General features: G+C 40.5%; 1 protein-coding gene across 1 annotated transcript in view; it reads right to left on the bottom strand.

Annotated features, from left to right (window-relative positions):
- Positions 1-25057, bottom strand: part of LOC140126451 (rho GTPase-activating protein 7-like) — a 151691-nt gene extending 126634 nt beyond the window's left edge. Inside the window, exon 1 of the mRNA XM_072145927.1 lies at positions 24877-25057. Within this exon, the coding sequence (XP_072002028.1) occupies positions 24877-24991 (115 nt within the window). The 5' untranslated portion in view covers positions 24992-25057. The remainder of the gene's footprint in view (positions 1-24876) is intronic.
- Positions 25058-25315: the final 258 nt, after the last annotated feature.

Here is a 25315-nt window from a genome sequence, read left to right as displayed (position 1 = left end):
AAATATACACATTTATACACATTTCTATACTCATGCTCACACATTTATGCACTGGTATATACATTTATACACTTACATCCCCACCCCTGTCAATCTGCTGGCCCCTCCCTTTCCCCCAACATTTCTTATCTGAACTTCTGATTCATTCTGTGTACTGTGGAAGATACATACATATTATTCTGTACGATGTACAACATAATGCGGCTCATTTACTTACCCGGTCCAGTCGCGATCCAGTGGTGCGTTCTCCGACGAGGATTTGGGTCTGCCGGCATTCACTAATATCATGCACCCGATATCCAGCAGGTATCGCTGCCACGCCGAGGTCCGAGTTCATCTTCTTCTACCCGGTGCATGTAAGTGCTGATCTTGCGACACAATTCTTTTTTTAAATTCCACAGTTTTTCCGTATCTGACGGCCACACTCCCCGATTTCTGTCGCTTGCAACCTGGCACCGATGCACCAAAATCCGATTGCGCGCCAAAACAGAAATATTCGGGAAACCCGACGAAAGTGCGGTGTTCGGACCTTTAGTAAATGAGCCCCAATATGTATATAATGGTGCACATCCTCCATTCTTTAGTGTGTCTGTTCAGATGCCGGTGCCCCTTGCCGCTGTGGGCCCCATAACAACTGCTATGTCATCTATCACTGTAACGTCCCTGAATGCAATTTGAAATCACAGCCATTAGGTGTAAAAAGCAAAAAGTCCTTGTAAATAAACCAAAGTTGAGGGTCTTTACCATCCTTGGGAATCACTGTGTTATGAGCATTAAAAAAAGGAGGGTCTTGTATGGAGTTAAGTGCCGAAAGCATGTTGGCGGAGAGGCAATTTTAACACATGACTTTGTCTACTATGTTACTTCTGCTTTGGAAACAGATTAGTGCATAGATTTTAAATATGTCAGATTTATGCTTAGACTCAGATGTTTTACAGCAAGCCTAGGAAAGGTGGGCAAGTCATATTCTAGCCTTGTAGAGAACATTTCTGACATAAGCCAGATGCAAATTACTGAGATGCTTAGCGCTACTTGGCCATGGAGATCTCCTTAGCAGTGAAGTTTAAACAAGCAAATTACGTCGCCAGTTTTCCATGTATGTATTTTATTCCCTGATATGAGGGCATTGCTTTACCTGCTACAATATTAAAGTCTGAAAAATAAGATTTTCAAATCATTATTCTGCACATATATTCTAACATTTTAATGATATATATAAATAATGGATAAATATTAACCCCTTAACGCTCTGCGCCGTAGCTCTACGGCGCAGAGGTGCAGGGAATGTATGAAGGGGGCTCACGGGCTGAGTCCTCTTCATACAAGGCTGGGGGTTGTTGCATATTGCAGCAAAACCCCACCGCTAATAACCGCGGTCGGTGCTTGCACCGATCGCGGCTATTAACCCTTTCATTGCCGCCGGCAAAGTCGGTTGCCATGGTAGCCTCAGGTCTTCGTTTGACCCGAGGCTATCTGGCTTCTGCAGATTCGTTACAATGAGCCAGTGGCTCATTATAATGAAAGCTGCAAAAATGCCATATATTGCAATACAGAAGTATTGCAGTATATGGTAGGAATGATCTGACCATCTAGGGTTAATGTACCCTAGATGGTCTAAGAAATAGTGGAAAAAAAAGAAAAAAAAATTAATAAAATATTAAAAATTCTAATCCCCCCCCTTTCCCTAGAACTGATATAAAACATAATAAACAGTAAAAATCACAGACACATTAGGTATCGCCGTGTCCCAAAATGCCCGATCTATCAAAACATAAAACCGGTTACAGCCGGCGGTGAAATGGCGCCCAAATGTCCGAAATATGACTTTTACACCTTTTTACATCACATAAAAAATGGAATAGAAAATGATCAAAATGTCGCACAGACCTTAAAATGGTAGCAATGAAAACGTCGGCTCATTTTGCAAAAAATGACCCCTCACACATCTCCGTGCGCCAAAGTATGAAAAAGTTATTAGCATCAGAAGATGGCAAAAAATTTTTTTTCTTTTTTATACACATTTGTTTAATTTTTGAAAATGTATTAAAACACAATAAAACCTATATAAATTTGGTATCATCGCAATCGCACCGAACCAAAGAATAAAGCAGAGGTGTTATTTTGAGTGCACAGTCAAAGTTGTAAAAACTGAGCCCACAAGAACGTAACGTGCATTTTTTTTTTCAATTTTTCCACATTTGGAATTTTTTTTCAGCTTCGCAGTACACGGCATCTTAAAATAAATAACATTATGGGAAAGTAAAATTTGTTATGCACAAAATAACCCCTCACACAGGTCTGTACACGTAAAAATGAAAAAGTTATGGATTTTTGAAGGTGGAGAGCGAGAAATGAGCGAAAAAACCCTGCTTCCTTAAGGGGTTAACATATCCTGTACTGAATAATGCTCCAGTATACAGTTCAATAACAACATTTTAATAGTAGAGGAGAAGAATTGTGAATTCAATAATTTGATCTTAGAACATATACTTCAGTGTATAGATGAAAAAGTATTATTCGATTACAAAGAGTTCTCTATGAGGTTTATACATGCCTAATACTCATTAAAAATGGGACAAATTGCTAGACTAGAGTTGCTGTTAATGGCGAGGAACTAAACATATATGAACTATACAATATTCTATTAAATTGGGGAATCACAAACCTTCTGTTGAGACAAACTAATAGACTAAAATATCCAATGACAGCAACATCAGCACTAAAACAAGGAGTACTGTATATAGAAAAAAATTAAAAGGGAACAATGCACTTATACATAACCAGTTTCTATTTGTTTGTACAGTTTACACAACCTTTTTGTAGCACTTTATAGATAAAGATAAAGACAAAAGTGCTTTAAAAAAAGAAGGGGAGGTTAGATGAAAAAACTGAAGCTTCTACTCTTATCTAAACGAAATCTACCATTTGATTTCATGCATTGTGAACCAAACATACCTTGAGAATACTGTAGCTACCTTGATGCAGAAATATATGCAACACCCCTGCCAATGTATAGGCAAGGGGACAGTTGCGAATAAGGCCCTCAACCTTTTAGAACCCATCTAGTGAGTCTGATCAACTCATTGAGGGGGAATGTAGTAAGTCTCGGGTAATTAGCAGTTGTAGATTCTGCCTGAGCAGGCAAGGGTTAAAGTGGATGGGAGTTATCAACCAACTGTATTGCACCATGTACACTGGAGAGCGATTGGAGAGGAAGCCACCACCTGACCAGGATAATAAAAATCCCCTGAGCAGGGAGGGGCTAGGTCGGTCAGTTCCAGAAAGGTCTTAGATCACAAGCTCTGAACATAGGCCTCTTAGGCACTAACTCTCACTAACATGATAGCCTCTATACAACATATCCCTTACTGTAGCTTTGGTTCCCTTCTCTTAGACCCTGCTCTCTTTAGCCCATTCTTACTCTCTTTTTCCACCTTTTATACAGTACTGCATCTACACATTTTTTTCCCATTACATATCCATCCTCTTCTTCATATATTCACTACCCTATAGTTCCAGTCCAGCTTCTATTACTCATTCCACTGTACACTACATTCTTCTCATACCCCTACACATCATCTTCATCATATGCCGCCTTCAGGATCTTCTCCTACTCAGCAGCGATATGCGCCTGACCGCGACACATTTTTGGCGCAGCGACACATTTTTGGCGCTGCGCCACATTTTTTTTTGGCGCATCGATGTACCTCGCTAAACAGCTAACTAAAGCATCATATTGCCATGACTACCCTCTACCTCACTTCCGGTCATGCGCCCCTCCATCCGCCTGTCACGCCAATACTATTTAAAGCCGGGATCCGGCGCAGCTCACTTGCAGCCTCACCACTCTCCTACCTACTACTGCAGACATTGTAAGTATCATCCACTATACCTCATTATGCTAGTTCCCATTACTTTCTCTGCATTCCTATTCTCTTACATCGCATAGTACCTTCTGTATTCTTCTACATGCTACATTGGGATTTTTTCTATGATATTTCCAGCAGGTTCTTGGTTATATACTTTACATCATTATGTCAGTGTATACCTTTCATATAATCTGATCTTCTATATTAGCTCTTATCTTCTACCATTTTTAGATACTTTGTAAATACTGTATATATTACTATTGTTCACTGTATAGGTGATTCAGCCCCAACCTAACCGATATCCTTCTATTTCAGGCCAGATCATGCTTGACAAAGGTCGTGATGACCGAAACGTCGTATATTACCTCTGATCTGTATAGAATTATATAACTTTTGTTCAATTTCTACGGTGAAGGCTCCACTGTGTGAATTATACGTTGAAAACGCTAAAAATAAAAAAGTAAAGAAAACCAGTTTGGTGTGTGCCATGTTCTCTATGTAGAGAGCACATCCTGTCACACAGAGTGAAGAGAGAGACAGTGTCAGTCCACCATCAGGGCTGATACTCAGCTAAACCCAGGACAAGAGCTGCAGCATCCACAACTTGACACAGCTCCATCCCGGCCTGCATCTTCTACCAGGCTGGTGAACCAATTCCCGAGGACACCTCTCCATGACCATTCCGTTACCAGTTCTGCTGTGAATCGTTTAGGCCCGGTGTCTCCTGTTGTTCAATAAAGAACCATCAGTTCATGATGGGGAGTTACCATCATGTGCTCCCCATCCATCACCCAGGGACATATATTACAGACATTAAGGGGTTGCCTCCGGGAGAATCAGTACATCAGCCTCTACCTCCATATTTCTTGTACACACCACCTACTGGAGACCTGCCAGGCTGTAGGACAGCCCTCCGATCCCCATACCAAACACTGTGACATCAGCGTGCCTAAGCCGTAACGACCAGCCACGGCTGCCTCCATGCCCCAAGAAAAGGCTGGGCCCCAGTGGGGGATGTTGCACATATCTTGCACATTCAGGACCTTGGGAAAACTGGGTGCAGACTGGCTGCTGTACATAAACACATTACACGGAGCTTCCTGAATTGTCCAAACTAATCAATCTGATCTGGTTGACTTATACACAGCAGCAGGGGAATGGTGAAACAATTGAGGAATTCTGCCTGTCATGGACAACACAGTGGGGCACATTTACTAAGGGCTTTGCACCAGTTTCCTGATGGACTTTGCACGTTCATTTTGGTGTAAACTGCTTGTACAAGTATTTAATAACTGTCCGCACCACTATTGTGTCGCACGCGACCGTTTTGTGGCGCAGCTGCACTAGCCACCGTGCAACACAAATTAGGGGGTGCTCTGGCGCTCAGTCGGACCGTGCACCAGATTTAACATGCAAAGTCTGTTGCACGGCCTATGTTTAAGGTGCACCACAAAAAAGTTGCTAAACTCTGTCAAGCCAGTGCAGGAAAGCGACAGATTCATGATTTCTGACGCATTTTCTTAATAAATCGCACCGATCGTTATATACTTTTAGTGCAGGTTCCTACATTCTTAGTAAATGTGCCCCAGTGAATACAGCGTTCTCTGGAGCGGTGCATAATTAGGGTAAGAGTGGAAGCGTCGGGGCACCCATAGGTGTGATGGAGCCTCAATATCATCATTTTTTAATAGTTTTTTTCAGAAAAACAGCTCAGTTCACAGTTTAAATAAGATATGTATCTGCATCGGTGTAGCTACAGCATTCTTATGGTATGTTTGGTTCATAATACATAAAAGCAAATGGTAGATTTCATCTAAATAGTAATAGCATCTCTTCTTGCCACACAGTGGAGCTGCATAGTTCTTGGACCGATCCAAGTGTTCACTTAAATATGCAAAGTAAATGAGATAAAGCTGTACATCAGGTAGCCCAAAATCACTTTTATGAAAAGAAGTCAGATAATTAGTAGTCTCAAGTACTGTAGTCTATCCATAGAAAAGGTCACCATTCAGACTTTATACGGTTTTACTATTTTCCTCCACACCTAGAAATGTCAGTGCACTGCTATAAGGAAAACACTTAATTTAAAAAGGGTCCGACGATTTCCGATGTGCGCTGCATTTAGAAGGGCTTTTTGTCGCACGCGATCAGATTTTGATGCATCGGCACCGGCTTTCACGCAAAACAAATCCGGGGGGGGGGGGGTGCGGCCGCCGGACGAGATCCGACAGATTCGGACAACGCTGGATTTAACATTCAAAATTGTGTCGCAAGACATACACCAGGAAGAAGAAGGTGAACTTTGGTGGACCTCAGCGGGTAAACAACACATGCAGGATCTCGGGCGCACGATCTTGGTGAATCGCGCCGGACTTCATCCTTGTCGGACAGTCCGGATCGGGGATCGCGTCAGGACCGGGTAAGTAAATGTATTTTATTCTATATTCTAGTACTATCCTTTTTAGCAAAACACTGAGGATTGTGGATTTAGATTGAATAAGGCGTGAAAGAAAAGAGTAAAACAGCATTGCATTAAAGTCTGAAAGGTGACCATTTCTCCAGATGTACACATGAAACTACCGATAACCCTTGTTGTAGATATAACTTCTTTTAATAATAGAAGGTGAATTTGGAGTACCTGTACTAGAGCTTCAGTTTGATAATAATAATAAAAAATATAATAATAATAATAAGTGATTATTATTATTTTGAAGTACCTATAGTAGAGCTTCCGTTTGAGAACCAACATCTCATTTACTTGTACTTTTATACATACACTCCTTTGGCTCTATAATGTGCATCGTCCCAGCCTGAACTACTACAATGATATTAAAACTACCGTATATACTCGAGCATAAGCCGAGTTTTTCAGCACAAAAAATGTGCTGAAAAACAAAAAACGCACCGCGCACTCCCCTTCCGACGCCCCCCACCCCTCAGCAGGTCCTCTTCAATCGATCGATGCACCGGTATCTTCTCCATGTCCCCGCGTCATCCGTCGCAGGTATCGCGACGTCAGCCACTTGCTGACGTTCTACTATGCTTCGGCACTCAGTATGATGTCAGCGAGCAGCTGACGTCACGATGCCTGCAACGGACGGCGCAGGAACACAGAGAAGATATCGGAGCATCTATCAATTGAAGAGGACCTGCCGGGGGCGTCGGAACGTGAGTACACTGTTTTCTTTTTTTGCAGGCTACATACTACAGGGGCTGGCAGGCTATATGCTAGGAGGCAGGGGCTGGCAGGCTATATGCTAGGGGGCAGGGGCTGGCAGGCTATATGCTAGGGGGCAGGGGCTGGCAGGCTATATGCTAGGGGGCAGGGGCTGGCAGGCTATATGCTAGGGGGCAGGGGCTGGCAGGCTATATGCTAGGGGGCAGGGGCTGGCAGGCTATATGCTAGGGGGCAGGGGCTGGCAGGCTATATGCTAGGGGGCAGGGGCTGGCAGGCTATATGCTAGGGGGCAGGGGCTGGCAGGCTATATGCTAGGGGGCAGGGGCTGGCAGGCTATATGCTAGGGGGCAGGGGCTGGCAGGCTATATGCTAGGGGGCAGGGGCTGGCAGGCTATATGCTAGGGGGCAGGGGCTGGCAGGCTATATGCTAGGGGGCAGGGGCTGGCAGGCTATATGCTAGGGGGCAGGGGCTGGCAGGCTATATGCTAGGGGACAGGGGCTGGCAGGCTATATGCTAGGGGACAGGGGCTGGCAGGCTATATGCTAGGGGGCAGGGGCTGGCAGGCTATATGCTAGGGGGCAGGAGCTGGCAGGCTATATGCTAGGGAGCAGGAGCTGGCAGGCTATATGCTAGGGAGCAGGAGCTGGCAGGCTATATGCTAGGGAGCAGGAGCTGGCAGGCTATATGCTAGGGAGCAGGAGCTGGCAGGCTATATGCTAGGGAGCAGGAGCTGGCAGGCTATATGCTAGGGAGCAGGAGCTGGCAGGCTATATGCTAGGGAGCAGGAGCTGGCAGGCTATATTCTAGGGAGCAGGAGATCTAGTACAGGCTCCTGCTGGCTATATACTGAGGAGGCTGTGAACAATGCATTTGCCACCCTCGGCTTATACTCGAGTCAATAGGTTTTCCCAGATGTTTGTGTTAAAATTAGGCGTCTTTGCTTATACTCGGTCGGCTTATACTCGAGTATATATGGTACTTCAGCTCAGTTCCCTGTACCCCTCCTACTCCCCAGAGTGAGTACATGAGCTCTGCAAAGAGTAAGTACAGAAGAAGCTTCTGGACACAAGGAACAAGACAGGTTTAGGTCTCTGTAATTTCCCTGTGATTACAATTGATGGGGATTGGCAAAGATTCTTGGATATTTTATCAATCTAGTAGTGTATGTTTCATCAACACATTTTTAACTTTAGCTTTCATCATTTTTGATATTTTTTTACATTTTTAATATTTTTTGAAGAGTTGCAAAAACGTAATGTCCTTTTTTCCAACCCTAAAGCAATAGTAAAACCAATCATGGTGTTCACATCAAAAGCATTCCTTCAGCTGGTATTCTTTGTTTCTTGTGAAGGTCTGACCTCAAGTATTTGGAGCAAAATCACTTCCATAGGAGGGAATTTTAGTATTCAGGAGCCACATGTTTTGTCCAAAGAAAAGGAAGACACAGAGTCTTGATTTATGCCGTAAAACATGTTGGGTCATTTATATTGTTCCTGTATTACACTAAAACATTATGTTAAATTACATTCAGCTTTAAGCTTGCACTTCTCATTTTACACAAGATAAGTACAAAGTAATATTACTATGACCAACCACATCAAAGCACAAGGCAAGGTTCAGACTTTTCAAGTGCTTTGGGTCCTATGAGCATTATTAAATAGATAAAATACATCTTCAACCTTCTTCAACCCGAATGAGATGCTGTGGCATTACTTTAATAAAAAGGTTCATACTCAAACCCTCCAATATGGTTGGATCACAACTATTCTGCAAAAGATGAGTGGTCAACTACAGTACTTATCATACAGGTCCTGTGACCTTTATTTATAAACTGCATTTTGTGCTTACGTGTGTTATGTCTGTAATATTATGATTTGCTTGGTGATCTAAATTATTAACCCCTTATTGACTTGAGACATATAAGAACATCCTATGTTCGCTGCGGGTGTATGGAAAGGGCTCATGGGCATATTGCTGCAAACACAAACTGGTTAGTGTGTTTGGCACAAATGTGTTTTTTTCATCAATTTCACTTCATTTGGAATATTTTTGCTCAATTTCCAGTACCGAGCATGGAATATTGAATACCGTCACTTTAAAGTACAATTTGTTACGTAGGAAACAAGCTCTTACACAGCTCCGAGTATGAAAAAATAAAAGAGTTATGGTGTGGAGTGAAAAATGGAAAAAAAAAGGGGCCAAGTCATTAAGAAGTTAACATTTGGTTCCTATTGCTTTTGATAGTTAAAATAAAATTACCTTCTTGAGATTGTGATCATTTTTAATGGCTAACTGAAATATTAGATGTTACAAGCATGCTTTTGGGACAGCTATGGTCCCTTTGTCAGGTAAGCTATCATTGCTGATAAAGGGGCCTTAGCTGTCCCGAAAGCTTGCTTGTAACATCTAATATTTCAGTTAGCCATTAAAAGGGATCACAACCTCAAGAAGGTTATTTTATTTGACCTATCAAAAGCAAAAGAAATTGCTTCGACTGACTAACATGGTGCAAAACTTTTCTTATTAACGTGTGATAAACATCCAAAAGATTAAAAAGATTGAAATGACAGGAGTAAATACTTTTTCACACCGATATATATGTGGGGACTCAGTTTGGCCAGCTGTGGTCTGAGGGGTATGTATGATTGATGCTGGGATACAGTGTGTTAAGTTGGGCTTCAAGGGTTATACTGTATATTAGGAGCACAGTGTAACATTATACTGTAAGTGACAGTGGTAGTTTTAGGAGCGCAGTGTGACGATGTGATGCATGGAACAGAACACATCTGGTGACAAATTGGCAGGCATGTAAGTATACACTGTAGATGCCACATCTGCCTGTTTGATATGTACTGAAGTCCCTGACTAAACATCTAGTGTCTGAGACAAATCACAGCATCTGAAGAGTCATTCACAGAGTGTCAGTAAGCCAAGTCTGATTTGTTCTGTTCAGTCACAGTAAGCAGTATTATTTTGTCCAGGTATAGTGGGTTTATCTGTATATAAATAATTTGTGCATTTCTAAAGCGGACAATATACAAATAACCTGCATTATCTATTTTTGAGCCACATAATGTCAATTAATACTGAAAAGAAACCCAACTGCACTGAAGTGAAGATATAAGTGGGCCTTTGGGGGCCCATTTCAGTATGTTTCTATGTGTATATCTCCTTGTCTGAATGTGTTTGTTATGCATATATTTATTATTTTATATGTATAGTTGTCTGTATATTTTCTATGTGGCTCTTTTCCTAATGGGGAAACAGCACAGTATTACCCTTCCTATCGTACATATTATAATATAGCAAAGTACTAACACTGCTATCCTGCAAATAAGGGCAAAACACTACTACTGCTGTCTTGCAGCTTCCTGACTTTTTCTGTGGGGATCCAAAAATGTCACCAAATACATGTGGTTGTAAACTTTCCAAACAGAAGACAAATCTGGTAGTGGTTACGGTTGCATTGGTCATGTGAAATGTGGATGAACACAATCAGAGACGTCAACTGTAAGTCACTACATTTTTTACTGCGATTACCTATAAGAGTAGAACCAATATCTACCGCTCTACTGTCACTGTATGGAGGATATATTTATAAACCTGGGTTGGGAGCCCAAATTTACTAAACAATAGAGTGTCCTATGTACATTATTATCAAGATTTAGGGTCACATGATGCCTAAAACCAGCCCTGGTTACAGCTTCAACTATTGTTTGACTACAAGGATCTTCCCACAAAAGACATGTTATCTAAAACTGTGCAAAAGTAGCTGAGGAAGCAAGCACAAGGCACAGGCATGGAATGGAGTGGTCAGGTAAAGGTATTTTAGGTATTTTAATGTTATACATTTTTCTACAAAGCAAATTGTCATTTCCAATGCAAGGTACATGCTGTGAAATATAAAAATAGAGTATAAAACCCCATCCCAAAACATTGGCACCATACTATAACCACAAACCCACTATAGACATCTGCTGCTTATTAGAACCATCTCCTACAATGGTGAACATTCCTATTGAAGAATAAAATATAGTTCAGACTATATGATGTTCCCGGAATTGTTTGGAGGCGGTATATGAATACTTCAGCTGTTTGTCATGTAATACAGAAAGAAAAACCTGGAAGCAGGAGAAGACTAATTAGCAAATGGACAGAATCCAGATGAGTAGAGCATGACTGTGCTAGTTGTAAGTGAGCGCACCTCCGCAGATAAGAGAATGCTGCCAGAGCAGAAAAACATCTGGTGGAGGATTTCATGTATTTATAACAGCTTACAGGCATCTAAAGGGATATATGCTGTATGCGTTTTGGCAAATTGTGCAGTAAAGTTTCAGATTCTGGCAAGAAATATTTCGGAAAGTGATAATGTGGTCATGTGGTGTGAGTCTATTGAGAGACTGCTGTGAACAAAATTTACCTCCAGAATTGGAATTTTACCTCCTGTTCTGTCCTCATATTGTCTTTTTCTGGAAGGGGGAAATAAAATTTACCTTACTAAAATAAGTCTGAAACCAAAGTATATACTGTACTTGTATAGAGTAGATACCACATAATCTATGCAAACCACCACAACCAGTCCAGTCATGCAACTGCCAACACTCCAGCTCCGCAAGGAGGCACCTTCCAGACCCATACATGATCATCGACCCTTGCATAATATGGATTTGAAAATGAGGTCTCAAATTACGGTAAGTTTGTCTTGGTTTAGGAACATTTTGTTTCCTTTTGGAAAAAAATATTTGACTCTTATAACACATATTTAGGTTAACCAATAAAGGGCATTTTTATATACAATTGGGGCCTACTGCTACTTGGGTATCTAATGTTACAAACATGCACCTCTGACCATTTGTTATAGACAGTCTAACCATGACCACCTTTTTTCTCCCTAGCAAGATGGGCAGATTAAGAATATCATGGGTCCTAGGCTCTATGAAATTATATCATAAGCCCCTTCAAGTCTGGAATTCACTTCCTACATATGGTACTAGAATCAAACTTCTTGGGAAATAGAGAATGTGTCCCTTCTTCCTGCTTTCAATCTGGAGTTTGAGGACCTTTGGAGGACCATCAAAGGTCCTTATTTGGCTCTTGTGTATATGTGTATAAAGTGGAGGAACAGGAGGAGGAATATTTAATGGGTGAAAGTCCTCCTCACTATCAAATTTGTTGCCTGGTTTGGGTGGCCGTGGGCCCCCTTTAAGGCTTGGGCCCCGGGTTATCGACCAAACTGCCTATATTATAATCCACTGCTGCCAAGAAACCCCGTTTCCTAGCCACTCACAGCTACAACAGTAAAAAATCATCATGGAACCTTGTTTAAGTTTGTTTTAAATTGTGTTAAAGAACGTACTGGATCACATTTTCTTATTTAACATCTTTGACCAATATGATAAGGTATACATAATAGTTGGGAAGGGCGATTTTGCATTTGGGCTCATTTGGGGAATAGTAACTGACTGCTGCATAATCACCTTTGTTTGAAGAAAAGTCAAAATCCAATTCATGAAATGACTAAATATAATAAATTTCCTTTATGTTGACTTTATAATAGTACATGCTCCATAAAATTAAAGCCTTGTCTACCTTTCCGGAGACTTGCCAGCGGTGCTCTTATGTAAATGTTCTTATTACGTTTATTTGATTTCGTGGGAAAGTTTATAACTTTGGACGTCACATCATTTTAGAAAATGCATTTCCCAAAGTACAACCACATTTCCAGAAAAAGAAGGCCCTGCCTGCCTGTTTGTTGTTAGCTAGCATATGTTTCTTGACACAGCCTTAGAATAGTAAAAACAAATTGCTTAAACTTCCTTTCATTCAGAACAGATTTCCAGGACTCATTGCTGTTTATTTGTAAAGATAATTAAACATGCAAAATGGTAAACGCCCCTCTCTGTGCGAGATCTGCAAGGCATTAACAAGTGATGAGTGGATGACCCCTCGGAGGCTGAATTCTATTATCTCGTACTATTAGGCATGTGCTGCAAAAACATTGTATTGAATGTGCTTCTCCGCCAGAATGAGCAGCATCTGATCTTCTTTCAAGTTGCCAAAAATTTCCCCTACTTTCTAGCATCATAAAATGTTTCTTAAAATTACAGACTTCATTTTACTAGAAATACATTATGGTTTCTTTTACTAGTGCTATTATTGTTTACATTGCTCTCAAATAACAATCTAAAATTGCAAGCAGTTTGCTCAAAGTGCGGTTTAGCTGCTCTATAACATAACTATTCACAATGGCCTGGATTGGAAATGATTTCAATACTGGATGTACTATGAGATTTCATCCTTAGTATCTATGCGACCCTCTACCCAGAAAATAAAATGTATCCATGCATTAGGCAACAGTCAATATCTCTGGGGATGGTTTTATAAAAATAATAATAGCCTCATACTTACCTCCTTCAGCACTCCCATAGTCATGTGGCGCAACCCGGCATTGTCGTTCCCCTCTTTGTTTACAAAGCTAAGCGCTCCGGTCCAGTGCGTTAAGCATGACATTTTTATTGTTTTTATAACCCCCCTCCCTTTTTAAAGCCTGAACAACCTCTTTTCTGGGCATTTCCCTGAACAAGGATTAATTATTAATATATATATATATATATATATATATATATATTACAGTGTACCAGTTGTGACCTGTAGTATTCAACATGTTACTTATGTTAATAAAGGGTAACAACCAGAACAGGTCTACAAGGCACTTACAATTACATTAACACAGACAAAGTAGAACAGACAGGACAGTGGTGAGTAAATACAAGAGAACCAACAAAATTCAGAATCTCTCACCACAAACAAAATAACAAACTAATAGAAAGTATAGATGTCCCAACAGAGCAGAGCCAGGAGAAAAGCTTCACATACAACAATACCTAGCAAATACTGAATGACAAAACCAGCATTAAATGGAGCCGACTACTCCTGACACAAATGAAGAAAGATGAGACCTAAAAACACCAGCAGGCAATGCAGAAACACCAAGAGCAAAAAGATAGGTAAAAACAATTAGGCCACATGGCACAGTGGTAGAGAACCAACCAGAAAGGTCAAAGGATACCGGCTCAAATCCTGACAGTAATACGGTCATTAGATATTGTGAATTAGACAAACCTTTCCTTAAATGTGGCACATTAACATACCTCCCAACTGTGCCGGATTTGAGGCTGGTGGGAGGTGTATCCTAGGACATCAAATCTGTCAGTGTCTTACAGACATTGATGTCTGAAGTGATATACCCTGGTGATCAAAATTGGATAACAACGCACAATTTACAAACTGTCAAGGTCATTGTGTAATCCTGTAGGAATATATCCTAACATGAGTAAAATAGCAGTATTTTAAGCTTATTTCATAAATTGTATGTATTCTAAAGCACAGAATAAAAATGTAAAGGAAATAATTAGAGAAAACTTTAAAAAAGTTATTAGCATTAATCTGGCACCTGGTAACAATTTCCTTACTTTTCTAACAACCCCTATTTAACTGGCAGCCCAACTTTCCTGTTTTCATTGACTTCTAAAAAGTGTTGTGACATTTCAAAGTGAATGAATCCCTCCGGCAGCAGGTTGTTGAAATGAAGGCCAAAGGGGTGACCCTATTAGCCAAAGAAAGAGAAGTTGGTTCTTCCAATTCTGTGATTTCTATAATATTGCATCTTTACAACATCACAAACTCATTCAAGTCCCCCAAGAAGGTTGGTCACTCTCAAAAGACAACTGCAAGAGAGGAGAGGATAATGTACAGAATCTCCATGGGTAATTGATTCAACACTGCAGCTATAATTGCTTGCCAGTTCAGCACTGAACAGGGTAAGAGCCTGTTTTGTTATACAGTGTGTTGGCGTTTTAGAGCATTTGGACTGAAAGCCCACCCAGCAGTGACCATATCTCTCATTAGCAGAAAGCAGCTAGCACAAAAATCAACAGGCTAGATTCACCTTTACTGAGAAGCAAAGGTCCACAGTTCATTTTAGTGAATAAAGCAAGTTTAATTTATGTGGCTGGTTTTGTCATTCAGTCTTTGCTAGGTATTGTTGTATCTGCATCTTATCCCTGGCTCTGTTCTGAATATATATTCTTTATAGTAGCTTGGTACCTTGCCTGTGGAGAAAGATTCTGAAATAGTTTTGTATGCTCACAGCACCTTCCTGTCTGTTCCCCTTTAGTTTGCGTTTATATAATTGTACGTGCCTTGTGGACTTCTGGCTGTTGCCCTTTATACTACAATCACTCATGTACATGCGACAATAACTCATTGGCTATAAATTCATACTAAAAATCACTCGTCAGCTACATGTACATACTACAATCACTCATCAGCTATATGCATGTAGTACAATAACTCATCAGCTATAAATACAGACTACAATCACTCATCAGCTCTACGTACACACTACAATTATGCATCGGTCCAAGTGCACACACTACAATCACTTATCGGCTATAAATACATATTACAATCACTCATCAGCTATGTGCACATACTACAGCAACTCGTCAATTTATGTGCACATACAACAATCACTCATAAGCTACATAGATATTCATTCCTTTCTTAGAATTGTTTGCATGGATCACTGTTAGACATTTGTTTCTTTGAAATGAATCCAGTAAGTGGGTGCATATGCTATTCCTTATTCACTAACTCTTAAGAACACAAAAACACTGCCAATTACCAGAGCCTGTACACTTTAAGGGGACCAGTGAGGAAGATTATTGCTGCTTCACCAACATGCCTGCCCATGGCTGCATTTACCATTAACACACTCTAGAGACTAGTCACTCCCAAAGCTCAGCCTGGCGGTTTTACATCCTCTTTAAATTGAACATTTAACCCCTTAGTGCAATAGGATGTGCATGTACGCCGAGAAATGCGGTCAGTTACCGCATCCCGACGTACATGCACGTTTCGGCGATTGCCCGCGCTCGGTAGCAAAATCACCACAAAACACTACATATTGGGTATCACCATGTCCGTAACAACCCATAGAATAAAATAAAATTGTTACTGAACCCGTTCGGTGAACACAGTAAAATAATATTTTGTTAAAAGCCCAAAAAAATTACGATATTTTTACATCCAACCTCCTAAAAAAAAAAAAAGTTAAAATGTGATCAAAAAGTAACATTTACCCCGACATGATACCAATAAAAAGTACAACTTGTCCCGCCAAAAATAAGCCCTAATACAGCTACGTATATATATAAAAAAGCAAAAATTTTATGCCTTTTAGAACATGGTGATGCAAAAACAAGAAAATTTATCAACAAATGAGTACTATATTATGCAAAACAAGGTAACTATAAAAAAGCTGGGTAAATGGGTATTGCCTAATCGTTGTGACCTATAGAATAAAGATAACATATTATTTTTATTGTACAGTGAACTGCCTACAAAGAAAATTCTAAAAACCCTAAGCCAGAATGAATGATTTTCTTATCCTCACCAAGAGAGAGTTAGTAAAATCTCATCAATTAGCTATCGAGCCCCCTAAATGATTCAACACAAAATTGGATGTCATCCGGGAAATAATAAGCCCGCACATGTCCACATTATAATAAAATAAACATTTTATGACCTGTAAAATGTGACAATGCAACTCTGCTCTGAATGGAGCTCCTTCCATGCCATGCCCGGCCGTGTGCCCATATAGCAGTTTACCATGACATGTGGGGTATCAGTGTACTCGGGAGAAATTGGGTATTAAACTTTGTGGAGCTAAATGTCATTTAAACTATTGTGAATTTTTAATTTTGGGCCAAAATTAATGTATTGTCAAAAAAAGTTACAAATTGTAAATTTCACCTCCACTTTGTTTTTACCCCTGTAAAACACCTAAAGGGTTAACAAACTTCTTAAAGTTGGTTTCTCATACATTGAGGGGTATAGTTTCAATAATGGGGTAATTTATGGGTTTTACTATTATTAGGCCTCTCAAAGTGACTTGAAAACTTAGCAGGTGCTTGTAAAGGTTTTGGCGATTTTCATAAAAATGTGAAAAAAAATGCACCTACAATTCTAAGCACCTAAGCTAACAACCTAGGAAAACGAGAGGATGCAGAAAAAGCCATGCCAACATAAAGCGGACATTTGGGAAATGTTATTTATAAAGTTATTTGGGTGCCATGACTACACTACATAAAAAGAAAAGAATTTAGAAGTTTGAAAACTGAGAATTTTTCCAAAATTTTTACAAATTTCTATTTTTTCGTAATTAAACGCAAAATATATCATCCAAACATTTCCACTAATTTGAACTACAATGTGTGACAAGAAAACAATCTCAAAATTACCTGGATATGTTAAAGCATTTGCAGGTTATAACCACTTATAGTGACACAGGGCAGATTTAAAAAGTTGTGCTTGGTCCTTAAGGGGTTCACCACCCCCAAATATTCTAAAGTGAACATACTATCATGTAGGTACTTGCATCCTGATTCAGGGACACTATGTATTTTTCTCCTAGCCCCCTCTGTTCCTGAGATATAAGCCCCAGCATCTGACTATTCACTGTGCTGTATTGTCAGAGAGGATATTTGGGGTGGTGAAAAGACTCCTCCACCACCACATAAAAGCTGTAACAGATAACGATATGCCATAATTTGACCTAAAATTGACCCTTTCATATTTCATATTAGATTTTTCTATTTACGCATTTCTTTTTTAATTCTAAATTTCCTTTTTTAACCAAAGCCATGAACATATTATTGAGAATTTTCAATATCCAGGCAGAAACTTAAAATATGGGGAACCTCTGAATCACAAAGACTCTATGGAGGGCCGGATTTGGACCACTGGCCTTGTGTTTGACACCCGTGTTCTAGGGAGAGAAAGTGAAAGTGAGAAACAGGACAGAAGGTGACGTATACTCCAGAGCCCCTCTTTTCTCACTGGTTTCCTCCCACACTCCAAAACTTACTGGTGACAGGGACCGATTTGGCAAGCTCTGAAGAGGAGAAGACAGAGTCGGGGGAAGAAGAAGCCAGAGGTGAGTAGTGCATTTTATTTTCCAAGGTGGCTAAATGTGGACATTTCTGTAAAGGGACATTCACTCTTATGGACATTTCATTTATGGGGGGCCCTGCTGTAGACATTTCATTTATTGGGGGGCCCTGCTGTAGACATTTATGGGGGCCGGCTCTACCATGCACATTTCATTAGAGGGGGGCTCAGCTGTGGACATTTCTGTAAGGGGAACTCCACTGTGGACATCTGTTTAATGGGGGGGCCAGTATGGGCTGTGGTGGAGTTGTCGGGTGGAGGAGATCAGGCCTTGGGGCATGAGGTTGATTTGGACACTGGGGGTCCCTAGTCGTGTGAACAGCCCAGGGCCCATGGGACACTTAATCCGCCGCTAGCCATCTTACATCAATACTATCACCATCATGTTCCCCTTTCGTCTATGGCTCCGGAGGTGTCAATACCATTATTCCATATCTCCAGTCCACAAATTTTGAGAAACTCTATAGAGCACTACTTCTTGGGGAGAATACCTCCTTAATATGTTGCTGGCACACAAAGTGTATTTTTCTACATAATATACTGTGTGCTATCCCACAGTTCCATGCTCTTATATTTTTCTGCTCACATTATACCAAGGGAGGGAACCAGGAACCATTACTTGCTTTCATTTGGATGCAGACAATGAACAATATGCTTGTCGACAAATAAACGGTGGATGTTTGTTATCTCTGGACATCATAAAACTGAGCTGTTGCAATATCTAAGACAGATGCTTACGACTTGTATTGAGAAATACTTATTACCAGCATCACTTCCACATTGCCAGATGTAACTGATGTGCAGCTACAAAACTCTACTGCACCTCTACATAATGTACTCCAGATGTGCTACTCTATAAGGCTATGTTCACATAGCATATTCCACAGCTGATTTCAACATGATTTTGGCAAAGGTGGCCTTGTTTGACCATTGAATGTGTATGGCTATAACCAGAATTGCTATAGTTTACTATTGTTACATTGTTCTTATTTTGTTATAGTTCGATTATTGTTTCTAATTGGTAGATTTCTCTCTTGGCACAAGAACTCAGAGAATATGCTTATACCTAATTAATCTCCCACAGGTATGAAATTTAATGTGAAATCCAGTTCATGGTCTATAAAAAATCTTATCCAAAGTCAAGTGAAAATGAGCAAAGAAGAGTTGCCTGAGATCAGTCAAGTTTAGAAGCTGTAGAGGTAGTGTCACTTCCTCATATCTGAGGTTCTGTAGTACCTAGAAATATACTTTTGGTGTCATATTACAGATAAGAATCTCATCTTATGATTCTGTAAGCTACAGAAGTGGAGATACAGGCACTTAAGGACATACTTGGAAAGCAAGCTGCAGATAAAGATCCATTTCCTTGCCTATTTCTTTAACTGTCTGTGCCTGTAGATCATATAAACTACAAATGTGATTTCAAAGATGAGATTCTTAACTGTATTATGACATTAAAATCATGTTTCTGGGTACTATAGATAGATAGAGGCCTTTGTAATCACTTTAGAGGAGACTTTTTATAGGTAAACAGGTGAGATTTCATATAAAAGAGTGGATTCTGTAATAATAATAATCTTTATTCATATAGTGTTATCATATTCCGTTGGCCTTTTCATACCCTACCTGAGGGGACTAGGACTTTAATAATGTAAAATCTGATGATAGATTCCCTTTATCATGTCATCTGCACCTTGTCAAAAATTGCTTCCTCAGGGAATATCAATGATGGCTTATTTAGCTGTAGTTGATCAGAAACAAAAGACAAAAGACACTTCACCATAAAATAATACTATCTGCCTGGCATGGCAGTGGAGATAATATTGTTTGGGGGTTTTTTGTTGCAAGTCCTGGGCATCCAACATGCAAAAAATTAGCATAGCATTTAGCAATGTACAGAGGTTGGTCAGTATAATATTAGACCATCAGCAGTAGGTTGGCTGTGTTCACAGCCAGTCATTACCCACATTGGTGACTGGTCTCAGCCAGTGATAGGCCAAGATATGTGTTACAGACTGTGTCAATAGGAGAAAAGTAATCATTTTCTGCCACAAAGTTTTTTTAACATTGATATTCAATGGATTTAGACATTTCTAAATCATAAAGGTTGCGGATGAGTGTAACCATATTAATACCATCAATGGCCTTAACAATGGCTACAAATACTGGCTTTTGAGATTAAGCCGCTTCTAGACCAGGGGACAGCAACTTTCAAGCACTTTGGTTTTGACCCTGCCTATTGCCTGTGTGTACCGAAATGCAACATAGGGTCACGTGTTGCCAGAGGTCAACGGAAGATCCCAAATCCACCCCTAGTGCTTGGGAAGGGTATCATTTAGTATTAAAATCATTCAGCCGTATGCAATTTATTTATACTTTTCTTCCATTGTTATAAAGAAGCATTCCCATGTCTATGCCCCATAAATCTAAATTTTGAAGCATTCAACCATTACACTGCAAAGTAACAACTTTCCAAGATTTAACTCTTAAATCCTCTACTGAATGAAGAAATATAACAGGGATTTTTGTGAGATGTTTCCCATTAAAAGCTTCTGTTTATTATTTCCATGAGAAACCTAAGGACTTCTTGGACTCATTACGCTATTATGGCATGACCAGAGGGGAAGAAAGAAGTGGGTCTCGGGAGAGAAGCGCTTGCTAAGGCAAACAGTGCGTGTGGTCATCAAAGGCTAAACAGTGATTTTATTGTCACAGGATAAGGGGTGGTGGAAACTATGGACTCCACTGGTCTCTGCAGATGGGAACATTGTTTCTTAACATATAAGCGGATGATCTGATATTGGAACATATTGGCTAATTGATAGTGTGTGGCCATTCTACATAATGTAGACTCATATCTAGTAAAGAACTGGATAGAGGTTTGACTTTAGGTTTGCAAACAGGCCGACTATTTTACAAGCCACGCTTCCTATTTTTCAAGTAGTAGAGTCATATGGAAACTAAAGAAAAGACCATAAAATGATGCAACCTGTCTATTTGATGACAATAGCTATTCTCTATGTTTCAATGTAACCTGAGTGCACAATATTAAAGGATTATTAAAGGCATACAGTATACATAGCAATTTGACCTGTCAGTCACACCATAGACAACTATTTTAGGTTACACATGAATTGTACCTACTTTGATGCTGTTTAACTTTCCACACTAAATTAGTTTTATCTTCACAATTCTGCAATCTCCAGAGCTGAAATCTTCCCACATACTTGGTCAACTCAAAGTTCACAAACCTTAAAATCTAACTCCTCCACTGCATTGTATGAGACCAGCTAAACGGATAGGAGTGTGTCTACTAAATAGATGTGTGCTAATTTGTATAGCGTTGTGGAATATGATGGTGCCATATAAAGATCATTATTATTACTATACAGTGTTGTGATGTTCAGTAAAACGTAAAATGTTGTGAAAACTTGGTATTTTAATGGAAAGGCTTCTTCTGTCTTGACTTGGGTACCATCCCCACCCAGCCCTATCCAAATACAAGAGCTTGGTGAGTAGCAGCTATGCATCCCTGCAATGACCAACAGGGATGCTGCGAACAATAATACAACAATTTTAATTTTATCTATTGGGCAGAGCCTAATTGGATGCCTCTGGGGATTACACTGACAAAAAACACACTGCAAAACAGTATTAAGATGTGATTACTTCTCCTAGTGGGGCAAAAAAAAAGTGAACCTTAGGCTACATTCACACACATGTATGGGGGACGTATATACGGCCGATATACGTCCCCCATACACTTCTATGGGCTCACGGCGCCCTACGGGAGCGGTACGGTGCAGCACATGTGCGGCACCGTACCGCTCCGTACCCCAGGAAAAGATAGGACATGTCCTATCTTTTCCCGTAATATGGCGCCGTGCGCCGTAACTTCCTATGGAGAGGGGCGGGGGTGTGCGGCGCTCACCTCCTCCTCCTCTCCCCGCGCTGCCGTGAGCCCGCCGTGCTACGGTGCGGCGGGCTCACGGCAGTGTGAATGGAGCCTTGGAGTGGAATGTGCAGTTATAGAGCAGGAGAGACTGCTCAGATAGTACGTAGTGCCACATCTGCAGGCAGAATGTTCTAGAAAAGAAGAGGCAAAGTAAATTAAGGGAAATGTTTTATCAGCATGCAGCATGTTGAGTAGGTGAACCAGTGTGCTATCAGCAGGAAGTATAATATAGAGCAGAAGAAGCTGCACAACTGTATACAGCGTCATATTTCTAGGCAGAATGTGTTTTAGCAGGAGTAGTACAGCAGACTATACATATTGCCCTATCTGTGGGCAGTATGTTATAGAGGAGAGGTGCTAAGCAGATTGTACATAGTATCTTTTCTGCAGGGATCATATCACTTTTACACTTGGAGATTTTTAAATTATGCAAAGGTTTTTCCAATTACATTTTGAATGCTACTTTTTTCTTTAATATATAAAGAAAAATAAATGCTTGTTGAAATACTACGGTATTTCAAAAATAATTTTATATTTTGAAAGAAAAAAAAAGGTTAAAACAGACAAACTGTATGTTCAGGGGCGTAACTAGCAGATGCAGGAGAGATGGCAGACTTCTGAATGCCCCCCCCCTACTCACACAGAAAATATACATATTTGTATACTCACACATTCATACACTCATAGGCCCATTGCACACAAACACAATTTGTGTCAGGATACCAGTCCCCATAGACGCCTAAGGCGCCCGGTATTTTGCTTCTCTATGGATATGGATAAGTACTCACTAACACATATCTGTCCCAGTAGCTGCTGATCACATGTGGAAAGTACAGGTTGGGATTTAGAAATAATAGGTCCCTTCTCCTGTTGTTTTGGTGTCCCCTCCCTCTCCTCTGACATTTCTTATCAGAGCTCCCGATTCATGTAGTGTACTGTGGAAGATGTGCAATGTTGTATACATATTATACTCTACAATGTGCAGTATAATACTGTATGTATATAATGCTGCATATCCTCCATTCTTTAGTGTGTCAGGTTGAATCTTGGGGCCCCATGACACTGCAGGCCCCATAGCAGCTACTACCACTATAGTGGCGCTGCTGTGCATGTTCCTAACCCTCCGTATACCCCCTGTCATGCACAGTGAACTGTTCGGTGGCTTGATGCATCTTGCAGCAAACTGTGCATGCACACTGTCCATATGCATTGCAACTAGGAAGAACTGAGGTCCACAAACTAGCTATGTAGTCATAGGCTCCATTCTCACAACCATATTTGTGGCCGTGATCTGGTCACACAAATTGCAGCTAGATCATGGCCACAAAGAAGATGATGATATTGAAACCCAGCCACAGTTTGATGTGGTGAGCACACGCAACGAGATTTGTGTGGCTACTCGACTTTTAATGGAGTGGGGATGGGTGAGGAGCACTAATTACCCCTCCCTTGTCCACCCAGGTGGGTGCTACGCCCAGAACCCGTCTGCGCAAGCATATGGCTATGTGAATATGGCCATATGGTGTTGATCCAGAGCAAGGAAGAAAAAACACCAGGGCTGATGCGGATTGCCCCATTTAAGGAAAAACCTGCCCCAGTGCCCGGTAGTCAGAATAAACCCCTGGATCAATCTGAAATTAATGTGAAATTTTTGTTCTCAAGAAAAGCATCCTGGAATATCTGCCATAACAACCTCCTGTGGCAGAGAGATTCCATAGTCTCACTGCTCTTAGAGTGAAGAATCCCCGTCTATGGTGATGGCAGAACCGCCGCTTCTCTAGACATAAAGGATATCCCCCTCTCTTAGCCACAGGACTAGGTATAAAATGAACTTTTGAGAGATCCCTGTACTGCTCATTCAGACATTTGTAAATTGCAATGAGGTCCTTCTTAGCCGTCTTTATTCTTGAGTTGAATAACCCCAAGTTTGGTTGTGTTTACCATCCACCAATACCCCTCAAGTATTTTTCTGCTGTAGAAGAAGGCAGTGATGGCCTGTCTACATCATATATGATAAAAGTAAATGAGGATGTAACAGAAGAGTAAAAATTCCATACCCAGTAATTTTTGGTTGGCATTGTGTTATGGTTGCGACTTGTTACATGTCAATGCAACACTGCAATTATTGCTTTATTAATGTGCCAAAAAGTGCCATCTAACCCTAGCCTAAATGGAAGTAGCAAGGAAGGATATACGTTGTGCTAATGTTACACTAACCCTACATATAGATTCATCATTGTGTTTTATATGTCAAGATTAAAAGGATTATTAATCATTAGATGCATTTGGTGATTACATGGAAAAATACATCAAATTAAACATACCAAATATATTTATTAAAGGCGTGATGATCAGCAGTATAAGAATTGGAGCTCTGGCTGACTACTGTAGATGATACATAATACTGTATGTCAGTCATTCACACCCACATATAAGGACATGAGCTACTAGAAAAGCCCTTGCCATTTCCCTGATTGATTATTATCCCGAATTTCTTCCATGAATGGAAGGTGTGACTGCTCTCACATGGATTGTCTGTACGTCGTACACTAATACTGTCACACAGACACAAGTTGGAGACAAATCTTCTGTAGATGCAAAAGGCCAAATATTTAGCTATAAAACAAATTCTATACATTCACCAAAGTTCTGGTCAGAACTAGTCATTGTAATTTGTGAATCCAAGCTTATTACATAACATATTACAGCAACTTATAAGCATTAGAAACATGGAAACTTCAAACTGCTGTCAGAATAGTGCTGGCTGCATACAGTATGTCCAGCATAGATGTATCCAGTCAGCATCATATCATGTCACTTATTCCGCAGGGTACACACACGGACATGTATCCACTCTAACCTGATAACCTTCTCTCTCTTGCACTCTTCCAGAACACATCCCAAGCTTTGTTAGTGGAAACCTTGATGTGTTCACTGAAGGATCTTTTCAGACGGGACTTCCCGGGATATGCCATGCTGTGTGCTGTAAAATCCAAAGTCACTTTATCCCATTAAATCCAGGCAGAACACTAATCCTTATAGCCCTAAGCAGTGGCGTATAGGATAATGCGGGCTGAGTCTTTCCAGTGATCTGCTAGCCTCGTTCACACCCCTCTCTGTGTGTCTCACTGAAAACCTCCCTCTAAACTGTTTGGGGTCAGGCCAGGCTGGAAAGGAAATAGCAGCCCACTAGGGTCCCCCCCAGCACGGCTCTGCATCTCAGCTGACAGACACTCGAAACATATTCCAATCTGATCTGTAAATAAAAGCGTTAGGCAATCTGATAGAATAGTGATGAT

The sequence above is a fragment of the Engystomops pustulosus genome, chromosome 4 (genome assembly GCF_040894005.1).
Source record: "Engystomops pustulosus chromosome 4, aEngPut4.maternal, whole genome shotgun sequence".
Classification (NCBI taxonomy): domain Eukaryota; kingdom Metazoa; phylum Chordata; class Amphibia; order Anura; family Leptodactylidae; genus Engystomops; species Engystomops pustulosus.
Note: the sequence above shows the minus strand (reverse complement) of the source record. Positions and strands in the feature narration are given on the sequence as shown.